A 19,981-nucleotide genomic window follows, 5' to 3' on the forward strand; every position below is an offset into this window, starting at 1 on the left:
ACAATATCCCCCTTCCCCTCATTACACATGCACACATTGAAAAAAATGTGCAAACCTCCTATTTAGAGGGACAGTAAAAATACAAAGCACATGAAACTTGATTTGTGAAACTGTAGCTTAAGAGATGAATGAGGGATGTGGGGATCTGCTTGGTGGACAGGGTACTTGGACTTAGCTGAGCCTGCAATGCAAGAGGATCATGTCTCATTGGTGGGCTTACTGTACTACAGGTATGTTTAAGCGCCCATGTGTTTAACAGCACTTATAGAAGCAATTCTAATAAAAAGCAGCAGTTTTATGACAGTTAAGTTATTGTCAAATTTATTTTTTGAATCCTGCCAACTGCAACTTGCTCTCTTACCAACATCTGCTGCTTTCATCTTCAGAATAAAAATCCAAGCCCTGCAAGTCTAACAGTTCCAACTCAAATCTTTATATTAGTTAAGGTCTGCTCTTTTCCACACCGAAAATTACTATGTAAAAACAAATCTGGAACATCAAACTTAAAGATGTGAAAGGATCAAGGCTCTATGCAACTTGAAACACGTAGGCACAGAGGAACTATTCAGTTATCTTTTGCCTCCCTTGCTCTCTCCTTCTTCATGTGGTTCGGCTTTGTGCTTCAAAGGCAATTCAGGCTGCTTTAAAATCTTCCCAAGCAGCACTGACATGGAGGCTTATAGGTGTATCCTATTTGTACTTTTTAATTGGAAGTTAAATTATAAAGCTATCTGTGAACGCTCAGTTCTGCAGTAGGCTTAATGCAGAACTAGAGCGTGTGGTTTTCATGGCAAGGCACCTCAGCTGTAGGGAACTTAAAGAGTCCAGTTCACCAGGACATGGACAGGATTCTCATGCATTTCAGGAGATGGTAATAATTACAATCAATTTATCCTAACAACACAGTTCAACCCTAGTAAATCTCAGAACAGACACGTGCCACCACGTCCCAGATCATTCTCTGTGGGAATCATCAAATACTGCAAATCTAAACACTACAATGCCAAGGGCATATACATAGCTTATACACAGCAAGCATGCATGGAAAGGGAAGACTGGGGGCAGGAGAAAAGATCTTCCTTTTGATTAAAAAATAAATAAATTAGGAGAATGCAGAAACACAATGGTGTTTCACTGACCACAACTAACAGCAGATAAGTGAAGTAACAGGAGGATTGAAGAGAACCTCTGCAGCTGAATTTTTAGATGCTGCTTGAACAAAGGCACAGTGAAAACAAAACATTCACCACCTCTTGGAGCTGGAGTTACATACTGCATCCCAGCAGACATCTGGGTGGTTGAAATCCCCTGTCAGGATGAGAGCTGGCAAGAGCAATGCTTCCTGCAGCTGAAAAAGCAAGAAGGCCTCGTTAGCAGGCTTCCCTTGGTTAGGCTGCCTATAGTAGAACCTGACCATCAGTTGAAATGGCATATACCATAGAATCATAGAATTGCTCAGGTTGGAAAAGACCTCAAAGTTCATCAAGTCCAACCACAACCTAACCATACCATAACCTACCATAACTAATAACCCTCTGCTAAATCATGGGTTCCTGAGCACCAAATCCAAACAGTTTTTAAACACATGTAGGAATGGTGACTCAGCCACCTCCCTGGGAAGCCTATTCCAGTGCCTAAGGTAAAAGATTCTTTGTTCCTACCACGATAACCTGCAGTATTTTTTCCAATTTCATTAATCCTTCTTTCAGGTCCCCTCTACACAGTCACCTCAGTTAAAATGAGGGAAAAGCAAGTAGGAATTCATTATTGAAAACCTCTTAGATGCACTTGGAAGATCTTGCAAAGCCCACAGATCTAGTGAGTCATCCTGTAAACTTGATTATGAAGGGGAAAATAAAGCATATTTTAAACATCAAGGGCAACACAGCAATATTGCTCCTATGTTTTCAAATTTTGAATAACAATACTAGTAAACAGAGAGACAACTCGAACATGCGCAATGTAGTATTATACACACACCCAAGCACTTATCAAATTTTCTGCAGTCTCCCTCAGGTGGTTAAAGAGGGAATACAACCTTTTTCTAACATGAATTTCTGCTGACTTCACCAGATGTCCAAACTGTTCAAGTCTTACTAAATAAATATTCTCTGCAAAAGTGATGTGAGGTGGGGGAGGTCTGCTATTACTGTAGCAGTTCCATATCAGCTACCTGTAATGCAGGTAATAGAAGAAAACAAACAAATTAATTTCACAGACCTAAATGAGAAATGGAAAAAAAATACAAACCAAAATTCAAAACACAGAAAGCTTTACAGAATGCCAATAGCTTTCACTATTTGCTTCTACAGTGTTATCCAACTTCCTCAATACATTATTGCTATGAAATTCCACTGACTGGAAACAGGTGCTATTTTGAATACTTAGAAGGATACTAAGTATCCTGGGTCCACATCAAGCTAGAATACAAAGCAAGACAATTCAGGAAAATGCAGTGTTAGTATTAGTTCAGTTGGAACACACAAGCAGAACAGACAGGAGATGTGCTGTTTCTGCAGGTTTTTCTGGCTGTATGCCCCAAAAAATTGTTTAGGAAGAGAACAAGTTGTTAAGAGTTTCACTGATGACAGAAATTGTAAAGCCACAATGAGATTCTCACTTCTCAGATCTGCCTGAGAAGCCCTTGATATGGTAAATCCTTATTTTTAATATAGAATGTACAGAAAATAAATAAGCTTAATGCCATTACAGTCTTTAAGGCTTTTTTTTTTTTTTAATTTAAAAAGTTTGTCAAACAAGATGAATATTTACAAAACGTTTAGTATTTCAGCTCTAGTACCAAAACCTGTTCACTACAGTACACAGATAAAGAAAGTACAATATACAAATCTAAAATATAGAGTATCAAGAAAATCTAGGTGACCTGATAAAAATTACAGCATTTCCCAAATGGAAAGGTAAAATGTGAAACAGCATAGCTTTAACTGAGCACACACTTCCAGTAAATACAGTAGAGACAGCCTCTGGAAAATCTACACCAGTGTAATAATCGATGCTAGATCAAAGCCACCACTCACATCTTGAATCCCTACATCCCTTGAATATAAACTGTACATATGAAATTTACAGTGATTTTCAAAAGCTCATTCTCAATCTCCAGAAAGATGTTCTAATGCCACACAATTGATGCAATCTCTTTGTCTACGAGTTTTCCTACATAATGGTTTAGTTTACCTGCCCAAATGATGATAAAAAATTCTTCTGTTGGACAAAAAGAATACAAATTCCTAATATTCAGAAGTCAAATGCAAGAAAAGTCTTTTTTTTTTTTGTCCTTTTTAAATCAGACTATATATACACTGAATATGCTTTCATTTCACAGAGACAGAAGGAAGGAAAAATCCAGATGACTTAAATCAGGGTAGGGAGCAGGAATGCTGTAAACTCTTCAGAAGTCTTTATACTTGCTTGTAGAGAAACTTTAATCAGTGCTTTCAAAGAAAGGCAACATACACCTCATTTAGTGTCTGATATAAATAGTCAAGAAGATTGGCATGCATACAATTAGCTTCACTGTGTAAAAGAAAATGAAGCACGGATCTGTCTGTAGTTCTCTTTCCTTTTATACAGCATACCAGATTTCAGTTCAGATGATATTTCACCTTGAAGGCTGCCTTCACATCAAGACCAGTCTAACACTTCATTTCACTGTGTTACTGGCAGAGCAACATTAACAGGCACTTGGCTAGGTTGTTGTGCTGGTGACCCATTACTGAGAGGTTGCTGTGGAACACCTGCTGGCTCCATTTTGCTGATGTGTGTTATGAAACGTAACCGAAGTTTCAAAGCTGGTCTTAAGTTACAAATTATTTTCTCAACCTGTAAAATAGAACAATTATAAATAATAAATTAAGACAGAAATGCATTTGGTAAATCGGGAGTTTTTGGACACATTGCCACCAATACAACCACTAAATATGCACAGTGAGAAAAAGATTACAGTATTAATGTTAACTTTCTATTTGTCATGTAAAGTTACGGACCTCTGGTGATAACAACCCTTAACCCTGCTCCCTGCTTTGGTCTAACAGTACTATAACAAAGCTCTGCAGAATGATTAACACAATTTGTATTTCTAAAAAGTTCAACCTGTTATAAAATTAACTATGTGATTATTATTATTATTATTATTATTTTAAACCAACTTTGGCCACATTCTTGCTTTTCTCACAAGTCAAGCTACATTAAGTGAAACAGAAACTAAGGAAAAACTTGAAAGATATGGCTTGAAATATATTGTCAAATATTCAAAATTTTATACAGCTTTGCCCCAGTGGCTGCTTTAATAATAGTACTTCGAGAACCTTCAAGCTGCATCTTAAGCTTCACACTACAGAAAATAACCCAGAGATCTGAGATACTAAGCCTACTGCAGTTAAAGATTGTAACTGCATAAAAGTGTACCAACTCCCCAGTTTGCATACAGAGAGACTAGTTCAAAATTAAGCTTTTTGTTTTACTGCTACAGATGAAAATCATTCCTTAGAAAGATTAATTTTCTATAAGGGAAGATAACTGATTTACTTACTTGGTCTTTCACACTGTCACCTGTGAACATATATTTCATATGATACAGGAAATCACATATGGGATCCATGTAGTTCAGATGCGAGCTGTATTGATCAGCATTCAGGAGCATTTCATAGAATGCCACTCCAATCTGTCTCCAAAGGCACAAAAGTGTCAGACTCTACTTTTTAATATAATTGCAATTCAAATATAATAGACATTGTATAAAGTGATCCAAGAGCTACGCTTTACCTCTATCATGCATCGTGTCCTCTCCTGCTGGAATCGCTGTAGAAAAGGACCAACAAGGTGGTAAACATAAAGCAACTGGAACTCTGTTTTCACTATGGGTATCAACACTTCTGTGAGGAACCTGTAATATTTCAAAGGTACTTATTACTTCAACCAGACTTATTTTCTTCTCTTCCCAACATTCAACTAAAGCATCAGATTATCTCTGATGGATCTGAGCCTTTCTTTTAGAAATTACTACGATGTTTTGAAAATATTAGCTGTTTCAGTGACGCTCTAGAACACTTCTAGGCATTATTAACTAAAACAAGAAATCTCAAGGAGAAATGCAATCCCACCAAAGCTTAGCAGAATGTATGTGCAGTGGAAAAGCTGTCCTCTGAAGTTTTAACATTACCTTTAATTCAGTTGTCATGACTAATTGAGAGGAATTCATCATAACACCTTCACTTTTGCCCAGTATGTTAAAACTTGGTATTAACAAATGACAGCTGTTAGTCTTAGCATTAACACAGCACTGTGGAAAGTCAAATCAGTATTTTTTTAATGCAGTGGTACTTTTCACTTGACTTAATGACTAAGTGGGCCACTATTGTTTCTTTCAGCCAGTAAAGCATCTCACTGAGCAGCTACAGGGTACCTTCCAGAATTAAAGACACACTGATCATAGCTGACACCTTATAATTATACTACAATCAGCATTTTTAGGAAAAGTTTAAATGAACAAAAACAAGCACAAAACTAATAAAAAATTTTTAAAAGACAGTCGTGAAAGACAGTCACACTCTAGATGAGAACTCTGAAACTTACAGACAATAAGAGCCATGTTGAGGGGAAAAAGGGAGCTGGAAAAGGACTCGTGATCTACTGAGCAGATTTCTGTGCAACTCCCTACACATTTGCTGGCATGAATACTACAGGTACAGCTTTGCTATATACAACATACATATAAAATTGAAGACAAATCATCAAATATAATTACACATACTTGGGAATGAGAGAAAGCTGTCCAATGCTAGAATGATGCCAAACAGCATGTGCCAAAGCCAGAGTGTAGCTACAACTCATCTCAGAGTAAGACTGATGACATGCTGTGAAGTCAAACAGCTGGAAAGGGTAACCAACCCACTCTGTCTCTGAAGTCAAGCTGGGACTGTTGATAACATTCACAATGTGATCATGGAGAACAATCCAGTATGGTTCCTGGAAAAACAAAGAGGCTGAATTCCTTCTGAAAAGAACATTCAAAATGACAGCAGAGAAAGGATGAGAAACATCATTATATTTCTAAGATGTTTTCAACTAGATGGTAGTTTATATACCTGTTTGATGAACCTGAAAATTAAGATGCATAATACAAAACAAACACATCCATGTCCATGGATGTGGCGCACTCAAAGGTTATCACAAGGTTATCATGACACACTTCATTAATTTAATTATTTAGAGAGCTATTGTAAAAGATACCAAAAGGAACAGAGCAAATGTTAAAGGCCTTAGTGGAAAGAGAACAAAAAATTTTCTGAGTACAAGCACAAACAGACCAAAAATCCAACATGAAATCAAAAAGAAAGATATAAATGCCAGAGAATATAAACAAAGGTTCAAGGAAAATGGTCCAGAGAAATCAGTGGATCAAAAATAATGAGGACAAAATCCATGCTGGCTTTTTTTCCAAAGAAAGAAACTACTTTGAAAGAGGAAGGTCACAAGGACAACCGTTGCACATATAAGCAACAAGTAAGAACAAAAAGAAAGTTAAGGTTATTCAGATTTTCCTGGTCATTATATTCAGAAGATCAAAACGTCTGCCAACACATGATCACTAATACTGCATGCACTTGCTTATACAGCCTTAGGTACATTTACATAGTTTAAGAATATTTCTCAAGAAGTTGAGAGAATGATATAAAGACATACAGATAAAGGATGTGTAAGTGTTAAGAGAATTAGATTTGCATCAGAAGCCTTACAGAAAATTCTGAGTTTGCAGTTCCAGCTCATAATTAATACAACACATGGAACCTAACATTTTTAATAGGAGTAATTAATTCATTTTCATCCTAGCCTGAAAACAAAACAAAAGCAGAAAGCTTAATCACTTCTTCCATGCTGCAGAAGTAGAAAAAGATGTTTTTCTAGCATGCAAATAGTCTTCAGAATGGCTCTCTGAGGAATCTGTAGATGTTGCCTTTACACTGCAAACTGAAAAAAGTTTTGAAATGTACTCTAGAAAGTCAATAATGTTTTTGTGAAAGAAGACATGTTATTTTAAAATACAACATATTGACTCACTGGTAAGGCTGTGATAATTAGTCCAATAGCATTCATCCAAGCTGTGATATTCTCTCTTGGCACCAGGGGCTGACTACGGATAGAAAAAAAAAAGAAAACCTGAGCTCTGAAATCCACAACTGTAATTTGTGCTTTCCATGTGCCTGCAAGAAGGTTTATTTATACAAAGAACACTTCTCAAGAAGTTTACAGAACTATGCAAACACATGTAGTTTTCAGAAGACACAACAGTCAGCATAAGTATCACTATGACATTGCTTGAAAAATTTTAGTCCAACATGATTTTGTTTCAGAAGCATGTTTTTCTGAAAGGGTGTAATCACACTATGACTGCTACCAAACAAGCTCAAGTGCATAACAGCTGCTTGTCCCTTTATTTACTCGTTCCCTCCACATGCCACAAAGCTAACAATAATATATTACTAAGCTGAATAAAGCTGAAAACAAAATCATTTCAGTTTGTCCTTACTGATCAAAGATGACGTTTTGAGTCATCTTTGCAAGAAGACTAAGTCCTTCTTTTCACTTCAGTTCAACAAGGAATCAATAAATAGAACTACAGGTCAAATTTAAGGCATCCTGAGAGCACACTGGCCTTGCAACTGTTTTGTTTCAAAGTATCTCTAATTTAACACACAGGATTCAGAGCCCTACAAACGGTTTCTGCCTCCTTCACTGTATATTAACTGATGGAATTTCTCCTTTCACTCCAGCTGAAAGGACAAGACTTTTTCTAGCCTTGTGCCATTGAACCCAATGAAAAACTCTGCAAAAACCACTTAAATGCAAATAGTGAATGGTTTAATTAATTTAAATGTTACAAAACCTTAAGAAAACGAATACTGCAAACTACCTTAGCAATCTTCAATTACATATTATAAACTGCAGAAAACATTTTCAGAAAGCCAACGTACCTCTTCAGCACAACGTTCAGTAGTGCATTGCCCACATCTGTTCCTGGAACTGCCAGTGCCATGAGCTCAACACAGGTAACATGAAGAGCGTGGGCAGCTGGGTTAGGAAACTCATTGAATCTCCAGTCACAATTTGGAAATGGACCAGGTGATTTGCCTGCCATAGGTGACAGTGATTAAGGAAAAAAAGCTCCCCAACAAGAACAGGTGTACACAGCACACTGCTTAACACTGCATGTATATGTCACAGAGACAAAACTGAACTGAAAGAAATCGCTAAGAATGTGTAAAATAGACACAGCTAAAAAATAAGACATATGGATGAGCATGAATATAAGCCACTTGAAGCACTGCATAAATACAGTTATGAATACACATGTGCATAAAGCAATGTGTAGACTCACGCATGTCATGCAAAGGATAAATTTCCTTGATGAAGTGATGGAAGAAAAACCATCAGCCATCTCATTCAGGACAAGATGAAATTAACAAGAATTTGCAGTGCGAAACCTTTAATTTGCTTCAGCAAAAGATCTCCTAGAATTCTACAGCAATGGTTTATGCAAAGTGAGCACCTGCTCAGCCTCTGAAAAGACTTTCACAAGGAAGAATAGATCATTAGAGCTAAATATTGAGAAGATCTAACACTGTTGACATTTGCATAAGAGCAGACTTCTATGTAATTTTAATTTTCTTTATATAGATCTAATACACGTTCCACATGACACATTAGAAAAAGACCATTTGGAAAGATGAGCGAAAATGTAAAACGTAGAAAATTGGCTAAATCCCATAAAGCTAATCCTGAGAGAGAAGGCATCCAGAGAGACTCCACTAGTGCTACTCTCTAGAACACAGAGGTGCATAGGTTCACCATAGTATTTTAAGTCAGCTGTAATCACAAACGTAAAAAATAAAAAGCAACAATTAAGAGCATTAAGGCTGGTGTTAAAGGTATTACTGTGTCCCAAAAACACACCCAGCAGTTGTTAACATAATGTATATTGACCCTCACCTATATGCTGTTAGCTATACAGAATTTTTTTTTCCCCCCCATCATAATACTGGTAATGGCACTAGAAAAAAGTAATCTTATGTTCTAAATTTATTTTCATCATGTTTTATGTCAAACTTACTTTGTGTAGCAAGTAAGATTCATTTCAGAACGCATAAATATCAGCATTTTTATCTATAAACAATGGAGTAAGTAGTGAAATATTTGCAAAGCTGTACTGTACTTCATTTTCACCACATGTTTCAGGATGTTTTTGATAGGAGAGCACAGTCACATAAAACAACAAAGAAATAAAGAGACACATTGCAACTTTGATCTCATCTTCTACACAATTTCTGTAATTGGAAGGAATAGCTCTGTATTGTTTAAGGAGAGGTCAGTTATTCTTTATCATTATTGATTTTTACATAATCTCCACTCAGTTTTGTATCTGCTTAATTGGTTTACTGCTTTAACATTCTACACACCTCTAGAAACAAACTCAAAATAGGCTAATTAATGACATTGAACATTTTGATAAAACAAAGCTAAAAGACATTGGTACAGCTTAGTGCACACTAAGAAGGATATTGTCTACTAGTCTTCCAATGAGTTTGCAATAGTAAGTGTCATCAGGAACCCACGGATTATCTTCTCTGGCATTCATAGCACATTTGAGGTAAGTATCACTTAGGCACCAACCCAGAGGGCGATTATCTTTGAGAGAGCCAATGATGGCATGAACAAGCTTCCTCTTGAGGTTGGTGCGCTCTCTCAGATGTCTCTCGTAATAGTGAAGAGTGTTGTACAAGTAAGTCACCGGACGGTCTGCCAAGAAGAAAACAAGGAGGTGAATGGAAATCTCTCTTAGCATCGTTATTACACTTCCGATGGCAAGAATGAAATTCAAACTAAGAGCTGGACAAGACTAAATTGCATGTACTTAAAAAAGCATGTATGGAACAGATACACGTTCTTTGTGTCAATATACAGCATTTACTTTCTTTTGTCTTGCATTTATGCTTGAAAGCGTGGAGACAGGCAGAAGACAGGCAAAGTCAACATCATCACATAAGCTATTAGTAATTTATTCATTAATAAATCCTCTAAACCATCTCTACATTTAAAAGCTATTAAATAGTAAGACTCTAGTCATGAAGTCACAGTAAACAAAGAACATCCTAACATGTCTGGCCATAACATTACAATGTCATCTATAAAAATAAATATACTGCAGAAGTGTATTAAAAATAAAGAGTTAAAAAAAACCACAAAACACAGGATAAATAATTTTGTCTTAAACAATGTTAGGTGGAAGAACTTTTTCTATCGTCTTAGTATCTAAAAGACTGTTAAGATACAACTCCAAGTATTCACTACTACAAGGGGTGAAAGGGAAAGGTGTGAAGCAAGCATAGTCTTACAAAAGCTACCTGAATAAGAGCACTGTTTGTAGGCTGAAGTACACTAATCACATATTGTACTTCTTTGTGGAAATGCACACACACAATTCATAGAATACTAATGAATTAAACAAAACTCTGTTAGCTGATTGTTATGAATGAAGGAGATGAAGGACAAGAGCATCACCACAGTAGGAATAAGAGCCTGCATTCACAGGTAACTTACCATGGAATTTGTATAAACCTCCCAGATGATCCAGTAAAGTTTCTAGTGACTTAGACACTGGAAGCAGTTCCAGAAATCTATGGATTACAATGTCAAACACCGGCAGAAATCGCAGACATACATTTCCAAAGTAAATTGGAAGATACTGGGGCTGGATCTGAACTGGGGGATTGACTTGCTCTGCCAAGCCTTCAAAATACAACTTTTCAGGATATTTCTGGAGGGAAAGAAACCAAACAAGCTTGAAAGCTATTTCTTTAAAAGCACTGTATTAAATATTCAGCACCCACGTTGCTTTAAAAGACACTTCATAACCTTTATTATCATTCATAACTCCAATAAGAGGTTAGCAACGCAAAGCTTACTGAAGAAAAATGATCTTCTGAGTGAAATCACGCAGTGGTTATGACCAGAAGATACATATTCAGAAAAAAAACCAACCCAGAAGTTTCTCCACTGCTCAAGGGGGCGTAAGGGAGTAATAAATAAACCGAGCCAAAGCTAAAAGCAACTAGTCACTATGTGTCACTTGTCACAGTGTTACAGGAGGAAATGTAAAGGAAATTAACACCACTGAAAGATTCTGCATTATGTACTAAATCAGAGCACTAGAAATAATATACATGTAATTGCTCCCTGGGAAAGAACTGGAATGTACCCAAATACCAGATGAGTGCAGCTGAAACATGTGCATGGTATTTACCTGTGACTGAAATTTCCACATGCCAGACTGAGTCTAGTAACTTTACATCTATGGCTGAACACTTCCCAGATCAATATAATTTGGTCTTCAACTATTATTCACTTTTAGAAAGTTAAGACACTTCACTGCCAGCACAGAATCAAATGGGAACCAAAAAGCACCTGGATCAGAACCATATCTGCTTAGCTGCATGGGAGTTTAGTTGTACCTATTTTCACTCAGCATTTATGTATCCTTTGACAGAACACTTCATCACACATCACTTTTTAGCCAGCAGAAGCCAGTATGTTTACAAAAATATTAAAATCTCAGCAATTCTCTTCCCCGATGTGTCTGGAAATTGTATTTTTCTCACACAGGAGATGGAAGACTTTAATAATTAGGAGAAAAATGTAGATTTAACTGTTGTATTAGTCATAAAAGAACAGAAGGAAAAATATTTTTCCTTGGTGCACAAGAACTCTATCCTAAATGAATCTCAGTAAAAACAAAGTTTTAAAATGATTGGATTTAGATAAACAAGGGTTCCTCATAAGCCCTTCAGATGCTTCCCTATTTGGATATTACAAATTATAATTTGAACACAATTATGTAAACATAGCATTGTATTTTTATAGTAGCCCAAACAAATTACTACTTAAGTAGCTCTAAGAACCTACAGAACTGTCTTGTAATTTTCAAGGAAAAAATACTTTCTAGCTGATCTGAACTCTACAGGAAGTATCAAAATACAGTGGTTTTATTAGCTTTGATACCTTGTGATAACTCATATGCTTAGTATGCCAGTCATTCTGCAGCCAATGCTCTGGAGAATTCTCCTTCACAAAATCACTCACTCTGTTTCTGAAATCATTAGGCTTGAGTAAGAGTAATTGAATAATGAAGTAACAGACTTGAGCTTCATTTCCTTCATGACTACGCATAGCCTTCAAACAAAAAGAATCAGAAAACATGGAATTATAGAGTTGATGCTGCTGTCTGCTTAGGAACCACTAGACATTAGCAAGCCAGTAGAGCTCAACATTACATAGATCTGCACACAAATTCACACAAAAAATATAGTCTCTCAACTTTATTTTTGGAGTGAAGATGGAACACAGGTAGGCTCCATCATCACTGGAGAAAAGTAATCATCACATTTTCTATTCTGCAGAGAGAAAATCTCAAAAAATTCCCGGTGAAAGTATATTACCCAAGAATTCTCTTTCTCTTCTGTATCTCTGCTCTCTTCTTGAAAATAGCTTCATTATTACTATTAATCAGCTAAGACTGCTTCAAACTTCCAGCCACTCCATCATGTTCTCACTTGAGCTTGAAGTCCCCATTAAAACTCAAACAGCTTTATAATTTAAAAATCTCATCTTAGCACAATTATAATTACAGAAAGAAAATTTATTTCCCTTTGGCTAAGTTCTACTTTTCTTTAATTTACAAGATAACCTAAAAAGACAGAACACCATTTTTCCTCTATTTTTTTTCTGATGAATCAGGATGAATTCCAAGCAAAAAGACAATAACTAACAGGTACAGGGCTTTCCATTTGTTTCCAAACAATGGCATACTACTCCTGTCTTTTCCAAATGCAGAAGTAATTGCACAGCTCTGAGATCAAAGATCCAGAGCACAAAAAAAATAAAGTTCAATAATACTAATTTAATGGTTGCCTTTAAATAACCACAAAAGGCTTTCCCTATAGATTCAGGTAACTATAAGACTGACTTTTACATTACTTACAGAACTAATCTACTATTTTACTTATCAAATAGTCAATATTTTTTAAGTGATACACTTCTAAAAAAAATTGCTCTCACAGAAGTAGCACAGATAGCAAGGACCAAACTCTAAGCAGAAAAAACCTCTCAGATCCTTTCTTTTAAGACTTACCAAACAAAGTATCAACCTGTCCAGTGTTACAATGTTGTATTTCCACACCATATCATTGAGAATCTCAATACATTTATTGAGCTGCTGACCTCCTGCAGAGGTAGAGAATTCATACACCAAGAAATCCGCAAATGTCCTGACATGTGCCACAAGAGCTCTGGCCCCAATTCTTTCTAATACTCTACCACAGAAGAAAACAAAACAAAACAAAACAAAAGCTAGTCTCCTTTACAAGAACATTTGGAAGCAAATCAAATGTCACACTTTTTAAAACATTTTCATCTGATATATCCTAAGAATGAATGAGTTTTACACAAATGTTTACTCGTCACCTTATTAAATGAAGAGAAACTAAAACAAACAAAAAGACCCATTTAAAGAACAAGTGAATTTCAAAGTTACTAATTAGAAGAAATGTCTCAGATTCACCAATTCTGATCCACGGTATTCTGTTCAGAATACATGCTTTCGTTACGTATTTTTATGCATAATATCCATGAAGTTATATATCCAGTAGCCCAATGTAGTTTTATTTTTCTGTACTGTGTACTTAAATACAAAAATAGCATTAAAATACTGGTACAGACCATTATGTACAAAACAAACAAAAAACTCAGTCAGGAGGTACAATCAATCTTAGATGCTACATCAATATCTGGCTCCACTCTTTTGTTCCCCATGTTCCAAATTTTAGAAAGTATGTGCAAATTGAGCTCCAATGCACATGGACTATGTCCTCCTAGCAGAAAATGCTGCTGCACTAACATTGAAATTGCACCTTCGGTATCCTCACCTGTAACCAATTTGATTAATGTGATCTGTCTCTAGCAGCATCTTCCACAGCAGACAAAGGAAAAGTGGGGGTGAACCCTGCACCGAAAAGCGTGTGATTATTTCATTTTCATTGGTCATAGACTTCCACTTCCGATATTCTTCTTCCACATTCTTCTTCAGGTTAAAACGGCTTTCCTGAGGCACGTTATTCTGTTTGAAGAACACCTGAAAGAAAAGTAGGATGTAGTGTGACCAAGAGCCTAAAATAAAAGTATGAAAGGCCAACTTCAGCCTGACTTTGCACATTATAAGTTTCTACTTCCTTGTACAATGAAAATCCACTAGACAGGATTCTTCACCCTGACACCACGCTGTTTTGTCAATAATATATGACAAACTGCCACAAGATTACAGGCTTCTTCAATCATTATTTATATATTTTTTAAAGATCTGATTTACCTTTGACTAGTAGTATCAACTTGCCAAACTTGACCTTAGAATACTTCAGGAAAAGCTAACTCATTTCTGAAGATACATCAGTGTTACAGGCACGGTTTTTTATACTGATATAGCATAGCATAGACAGAAAATGAATCTCACTGACTAGTAAAAAGCAAAATAACTTGTTTAGAAAGTAAGTTCTGCGTATTTCCAGATATAAAATCATCAGCATAACTATTACCTGCAGTGGAGCTGGAAAACAGCTTAGCGTATGGGATGCCCAGTTATGTGGAGTAAAACTCATGATAGTCTGCAATATATCCTTGCACCAAGTACCTTGAATTGAATCAGAGCCTGTGAAAAAATCTAAGAAATGGATTGACAACATTAGAATTTCATGTAAAAATAATCCTAATGTTGCTTATTGTTATTTGTTCTGTAGCAACATGCATTAAGGCTCTGTTGCATAAAAGGGCTCACTTTTTGACCAACTTCTCCCATCCCTTCCTATAGAATCTTATTTATTCCACAGAATAACATATTTTACGCTATTAACAATAATGGAATTACTTTTAGGCTTTGAGCTAGAAATAAAGTAAGCACCATTTTAAGATCTTATATTTAATTTTCTTTAACAACAGCAGAACATGCTACTGCTGATTAACTGATTAAAAATTTAAAAAATCTTGAGGAAATTAATGACAGTGAAATCACTGGATGCTACTTCTGCATTGCTTTAAAAAAGAGCTCAGCAGTTTTCTCAATTGACAGAATCATAGAATGGCCTGGGTTGAAAGAGACCACAATGATCATCTAGTTTCAACCCCCCTGCTATGTACAGGGTCACCAACCACCAAGACCAGGCTGCCCAGAGCCACATCCAGACTGGCCTTGAATGCATCCAGGAATGGGGCAAGATTAAGCTATAGAAATCAAACAAAACTCACTCCCTTCTAGCCTCCAATATCGGTTTAAAATTATATATATTGATCAAAGGCATAAAAACTAAACACAGAGAAGCCCTTTATTTAAAGATTTGTTCCATCAGTTTTTCTGAAATCAATTGTTCTCATTCTCCATCAAGTCTTTACACTAAAAGTATATTTTTCCATAAACAAAGGAGCTAGAGAAAGTACCCTTCACCAAGCTAACAAGAACTACCCACTATAAATTCCTAACACATTAAAATCCGCAATAAAAACTTCTCCCTCTTCCCTCCCAAATACAAAGCACATGCTACTACTTCTTAAAAGGTAAGCAAATGAGGTTTCTGCATGAGCAACATACTTGCTCTTAACATTACATTTTTACTTTTAAATGTCAAGTATCAGTCATCAATCCAAACCTTTAATAAAGAAATTGAAAGCAGGATAAAGAGAACAAGATGGTAACACTAGATCTGTGTTTAAGATCTAGTTGATTTTTATACATCTGACTTCTGATGGCCTTTTCCCTAAAAATAACGTCAGAATTCATAAGCACAAATTATACATTTCTCAAAACAAGAGAATTGTGGGATATATATTTGGACTGGGCCATTTCTAGGATTTTATGTTAAATGGTATTTTAAAGAAGTGGTCTGACTTCAATCTTCAGTTAAACATCATCTCAGCACACCACTGTTACCTGTCACATGCGTTGCCCTTGCTAGAGTTAAGATTAAAGCCCTGTTGAGTTCTTCTGATTCTGCGGACAGAACTGTTTTGGGGTCACTGAGGAATCGTGTAAACTGCGGTTGGACTTCTGAGCTGCCCAAAGCTGTGATTAGCCTTAAAGCAGTGCTCTCAACACTGAAAGAAGGAAACAATCCAATTAGTAAATAACACCTATACTACTGCTTCTAAGATTCCAAAAAGACTTTTAGTTTCTACTTCATGTAATACAAAACCATTTGTTTTGCAAGTGATGTTCTCAACTTTCTTTCAAATAAAGCCCCTCAAAAGTTGATTTAGTGAAAATTTCAGGTGCAGAGTAGTTGGAAACCAGATTGGAGTTTCCCCAGTTTAGAGCTCCCCTTTATTATCTTTTGAACACCTTCATCTAAACAAAGATATACAGACTAACATACGCATGCTAGAACAGAACAAAAAAACCCAAGCATGAACAAGGCAAAGAATTTGCAAAGATACCACCTTGAAATGGAAAGCACTAGATCATCCTCACTAAAGAAATGAAGTATTGCTTTTGATGAAAAGCACTTTATTTTACCGCATGCTGATTGCAAGTGCTTTTCACATGAGACAGTTTGAAGTAATTTTAAGAGATTTTTACAATCTCATGTCTCTGAAATGCCAAAGCCATCTATTAGTTTACTCCAAACTAGCAACATGTTACGTGCACCTAAGTTGTCTGATTCACATAACAATCTTGTCTTTCATGAAGTAAAAAGACAAAACAGTACTCAGACAAAACAATAAAAAGAACACGATTTCCAGCTTCAAATCCATAGAATAGATTGGGTTGGAAGGAGCCTTAAATATCATCTAGTAAATTAAAAAGAAAAACCAACAGAAATAAACCCAGATTCTGGATACAAACTGAGTATCAGTCTGCAGCTTAACCTTTCAAAAAACATAAGACAACAAAAACCAGTATTTTTCCCTAGAATTAACTGCACATGGACTCTAGAATTTGAACTAGTCCTTCCATCTTTCTTGTATGCAGATTAGCTATTGTTTTAAAGTGTGACTTACACTGATGTAAGGCATACATCAATTATTTTTTCCCCACAAATTCACACAGAGTCCCCACAGCTTCACACTGACTCCTTTATAGATCTAAGATGAGTAAAATGAGTGAAGTTATTTCTCTGATCTGACTGAAAATTAACGTTACTACCAAATGAACTGGAATCAGTTTAATTCTTGTAATGGGCTTATACATCGTCTACAGGAATAAACAAGCAGAATCCCATGAGCAGACAAACTAGTCATTGTGACTACAATTGAAGTGGAAGGAGCTCAACAGTTTTCTGACATCTCTTGACATGATGGTGCTGATCTCCTGTCTGAGACAGACTGCTGCAAGCAACTGCAGGCTACTCCTACTAGCATGCAACTGTAGCTCCAAAATAGTCTGCTGAGATTTTACAAAACACCACAGTCACAAAACTAAGAGTGGGAGATACTTACATCCTGTTTCAAACATAGTATAGTTCTTAAACAACTTTCAACGTACAACGAAGAAAAAAATTTTACAACTAAACATGGTAACCATCACTTACCACAGATGAAGCTGGTTCTGATTTCTCTGTGGCACAGCAGCCAAGGAATGAAGATGGCTGAGCAGCTGGACTCGATAGTGAGGCTGGATGTGATGCATACGATAGCTAAACATTTCTAGCAGAGTGTGCAGAATTCCCCAGGCGTGAGATTTGAACACAGTTGGCAGGAGCTGACCTTATGAAAAAGTTCATAAAATAAGTTTTCCAAGAGATCTAGCTTCAAAATGTAGCTACAAGATATACCACTGTGGATAGACAGTTACAGTGAGCTGCATATCAGACATGTGATTCGTGAGTATTGTATTAATTACAAAGAGCACATGCAAGCAGTGTTTTACATTATCGTACATGTAGAGAGCTCAGTTTTCTGACTGAACATGTACAACTGACATCTGCATTATTTTAAGGAATTAAACTGAATATCATTTCTGTCCAATTTAGAACCTTCGCTTAAGATTTTTTGTTGTTGTTGTTTTCAAATACAGAACAACTTGTATGTGCTACTGAACTAAAGGAGAAGGGAAGGGTTGAGGGGAAGGAGCTTTTTTTCTTACTGATAAAGCCTTTGATGCCCAAGGACTCTATTTCCATATAAACCAACAAGCGACTGTAGGTTTCCACAAGAGCAGGAGCCAAGGCCACACTAGATTTTGCATGAGCCAGCTTAATTACCCTTGTAGCTATGCTATGAATCAGACTGAGGAAAGAGAAAATATTTTTCAATCAAAAAACAAACAGATGTAAGTTACAATGCTTATGATACAAAGCAAGAGATCTATACATAGCATTTTCAAGAACATGAGTATTTCCATACCGAAAATTAATTACATAAGAATTTGCTTGTTTTCTTTCTTTATTCAAAAAAAAAAAAAAAAAAAAGCTGACTATACCTCATTTTGGCATGAACTGTGAGCGAGTCCAAGAGGTTCATTGGCAACGGGGTTATAGACCCTGATGCCATGCAATTAGTCCCTGGAAGAGATATCCTCATGTTGCCGTTTCCATAAATAGTCTCCACCAGTACGCCCATTGGCAATGTAAAACACTCTGAATTGGTTGAATAAGCATTGCACAACAAGGCAATCTTGTAGTCATTCATCTGTAAACTTTTGTTTCTTAAACTCTGTTGCAAAAACCTAGAGTACCAAAAACAGATTAACATTAAGTAAAAAGAAACTGGTACATGTATGATTCAAGGGTCAGAACCACAATAACTCCAGTTAAAAAATCCACTTTAAAATAATGGGAAAAAATATTTATTAACTGGACAGCATCAAATAACTAGATCTGCCACATACTCAAATAACTGTTTAGAAAAGTCTCATCGAGCTGCATTTTCTTCTGTCAGAGAAATACTTCTGAAGGAAAATACACCTCAAAAATGACTTTTTCAGAAAAAAATTTAGTGTACCACACTTTCCAAGTCATAGCATAATAAAACAAAGTAATCGATTTTCTTTCTGAATCTCCATCAGAAGTTAAGAGTTACCCCTTTTAGATGTAATGTAATTTCCTTTAAGGTATAATAACAGCATTTCATTTTTTTATGTAGTATTTTTTACTTTGAGATCTTAGTGCTGCTTCAATTCTTTAATAACCCTTACACAACATCCCAGCACGCAATACCTTCTAAACATAGACTTGAAGAGTCTTATTCCATTATGTCTACAAACATACCAAAGTGTAACAACAAAGAACATAACTCACTCATGGTGATGCTTAAGAGAATGAGGAATGGGAATCTGTAACTTGGAGTTGTCGCTATGCGCCTTCCGATTCAGATGAATCCAAATACAGGTCATCGCAAAAGCATGAGTGGACTGGGGTTTGTTAATATCAGGTACAGGAATACACTGAAGAAGGAAACAATCCAGTGATGATGCTGCATGTATTAATACAGAGAAAACCAGTGTAGCCAGTATCCACAATATTCCCACGAAAACTTGAAGGAAGTGTAACTCAAAGCCCATCACTACAGTTAAAGTAATCAATCCAGTCACTCTTCTCATAGTTTGTGGTAATGAAACATCTGTGAGATCACGCAACAAATTGTACTACAGAATTTCTGTTCCCTCCTTTCCCTGGGAGGAAAAAACAGTACGCTCAACCTTATCAGTTTGGTGCATCACACATTTTTGTTAACTTATCTCCTGACCCAAAACAGAAGACACTGTAAAAGCAAGCAATGAGGATATCTCACTGACAGAACTGTTGTGGAGGTTTAATAACTTTCTCTAAACTCTCCCCTACCTCAAGAACATTCATTTTAGAGAAACATACCAAGCACAACTAGGATCCGATGTAAGATTACAGAAAGAATTTTAGGCAGTCATTAATACTAA

General features: G+C 36.2%; 1 protein-coding gene across 2 annotated transcripts in view; it reads right to left on the reverse strand.

The window, feature by feature from the left end:
• Nucleotides 1-2,747: 2,747 nt before the first annotated feature.
• The window catches only part of MED23 (mediator complex subunit 23), a 34,438-nt gene continuing 17,204 nt past the window's right edge, over nucleotides 2,748-19,981 (reverse strand). For both annotated transcript variants that reach the window (XM_042881010.1, XM_042881000.1), the window contains 17 exons: nucleotides 19,347-19,492; nucleotides 18,530-18,775; nucleotides 18,194-18,336; nucleotides 17,640-17,814; nucleotides 16,043-16,206; nucleotides 14,658-14,782; nucleotides 13,995-14,200; nucleotides 13,202-13,382; nucleotides 12,073-12,243; nucleotides 10,615-10,831; nucleotides 9,577-9,813; nucleotides 7,992-8,157; nucleotides 7,078-7,150; nucleotides 5,771-5,985; nucleotides 4,783-4,903; nucleotides 4,550-4,681; nucleotides 2,748-3,840 (listed from right to left, as the gene is read on the reverse strand). In XM_042881010.1, coding sequence (XP_042736944.1) covers nucleotides 3,667-3,840; nucleotides 4,550-4,681; nucleotides 4,783-4,903; nucleotides 5,771-5,985; nucleotides 7,078-7,150; nucleotides 7,992-8,157; nucleotides 9,577-9,813; nucleotides 10,615-10,831; nucleotides 12,073-12,243; nucleotides 13,202-13,382; nucleotides 13,995-14,200; nucleotides 14,658-14,782; nucleotides 16,043-16,206; nucleotides 17,640-17,814; nucleotides 18,194-18,336; nucleotides 18,530-18,775; nucleotides 19,347-19,492 — 2,892 coding nt within the window. In that variant the 3' untranslated portion in view covers nucleotides 2,748-3,666. The remainder of the gene's footprint in view (nucleotides 3,841-4,549; nucleotides 4,682-4,782; nucleotides 4,904-5,770; nucleotides 5,986-7,077; nucleotides 7,151-7,991; nucleotides 8,158-9,576; nucleotides 9,814-10,614; nucleotides 10,832-12,072; nucleotides 12,244-13,201; nucleotides 13,383-13,994; nucleotides 14,201-14,657; nucleotides 14,783-16,042; nucleotides 16,207-17,639; nucleotides 17,815-18,193; nucleotides 18,337-18,529; nucleotides 18,776-19,346; nucleotides 19,493-19,981) is intronic.

The sequence above is a fragment of the Lagopus leucura genome, unplaced genomic scaffold (assembly GCF_019238085.1).
Source record: "Lagopus leucura isolate 7727_CA_CO unplaced genomic scaffold, USGS_WTPT01 Super-Scaffold_73, whole genome shotgun sequence".
In the NCBI taxonomy this organism is placed as follows: Eukaryota; Metazoa; Chordata; class Aves; order Galliformes; family Phasianidae; genus Lagopus; species Lagopus leucura.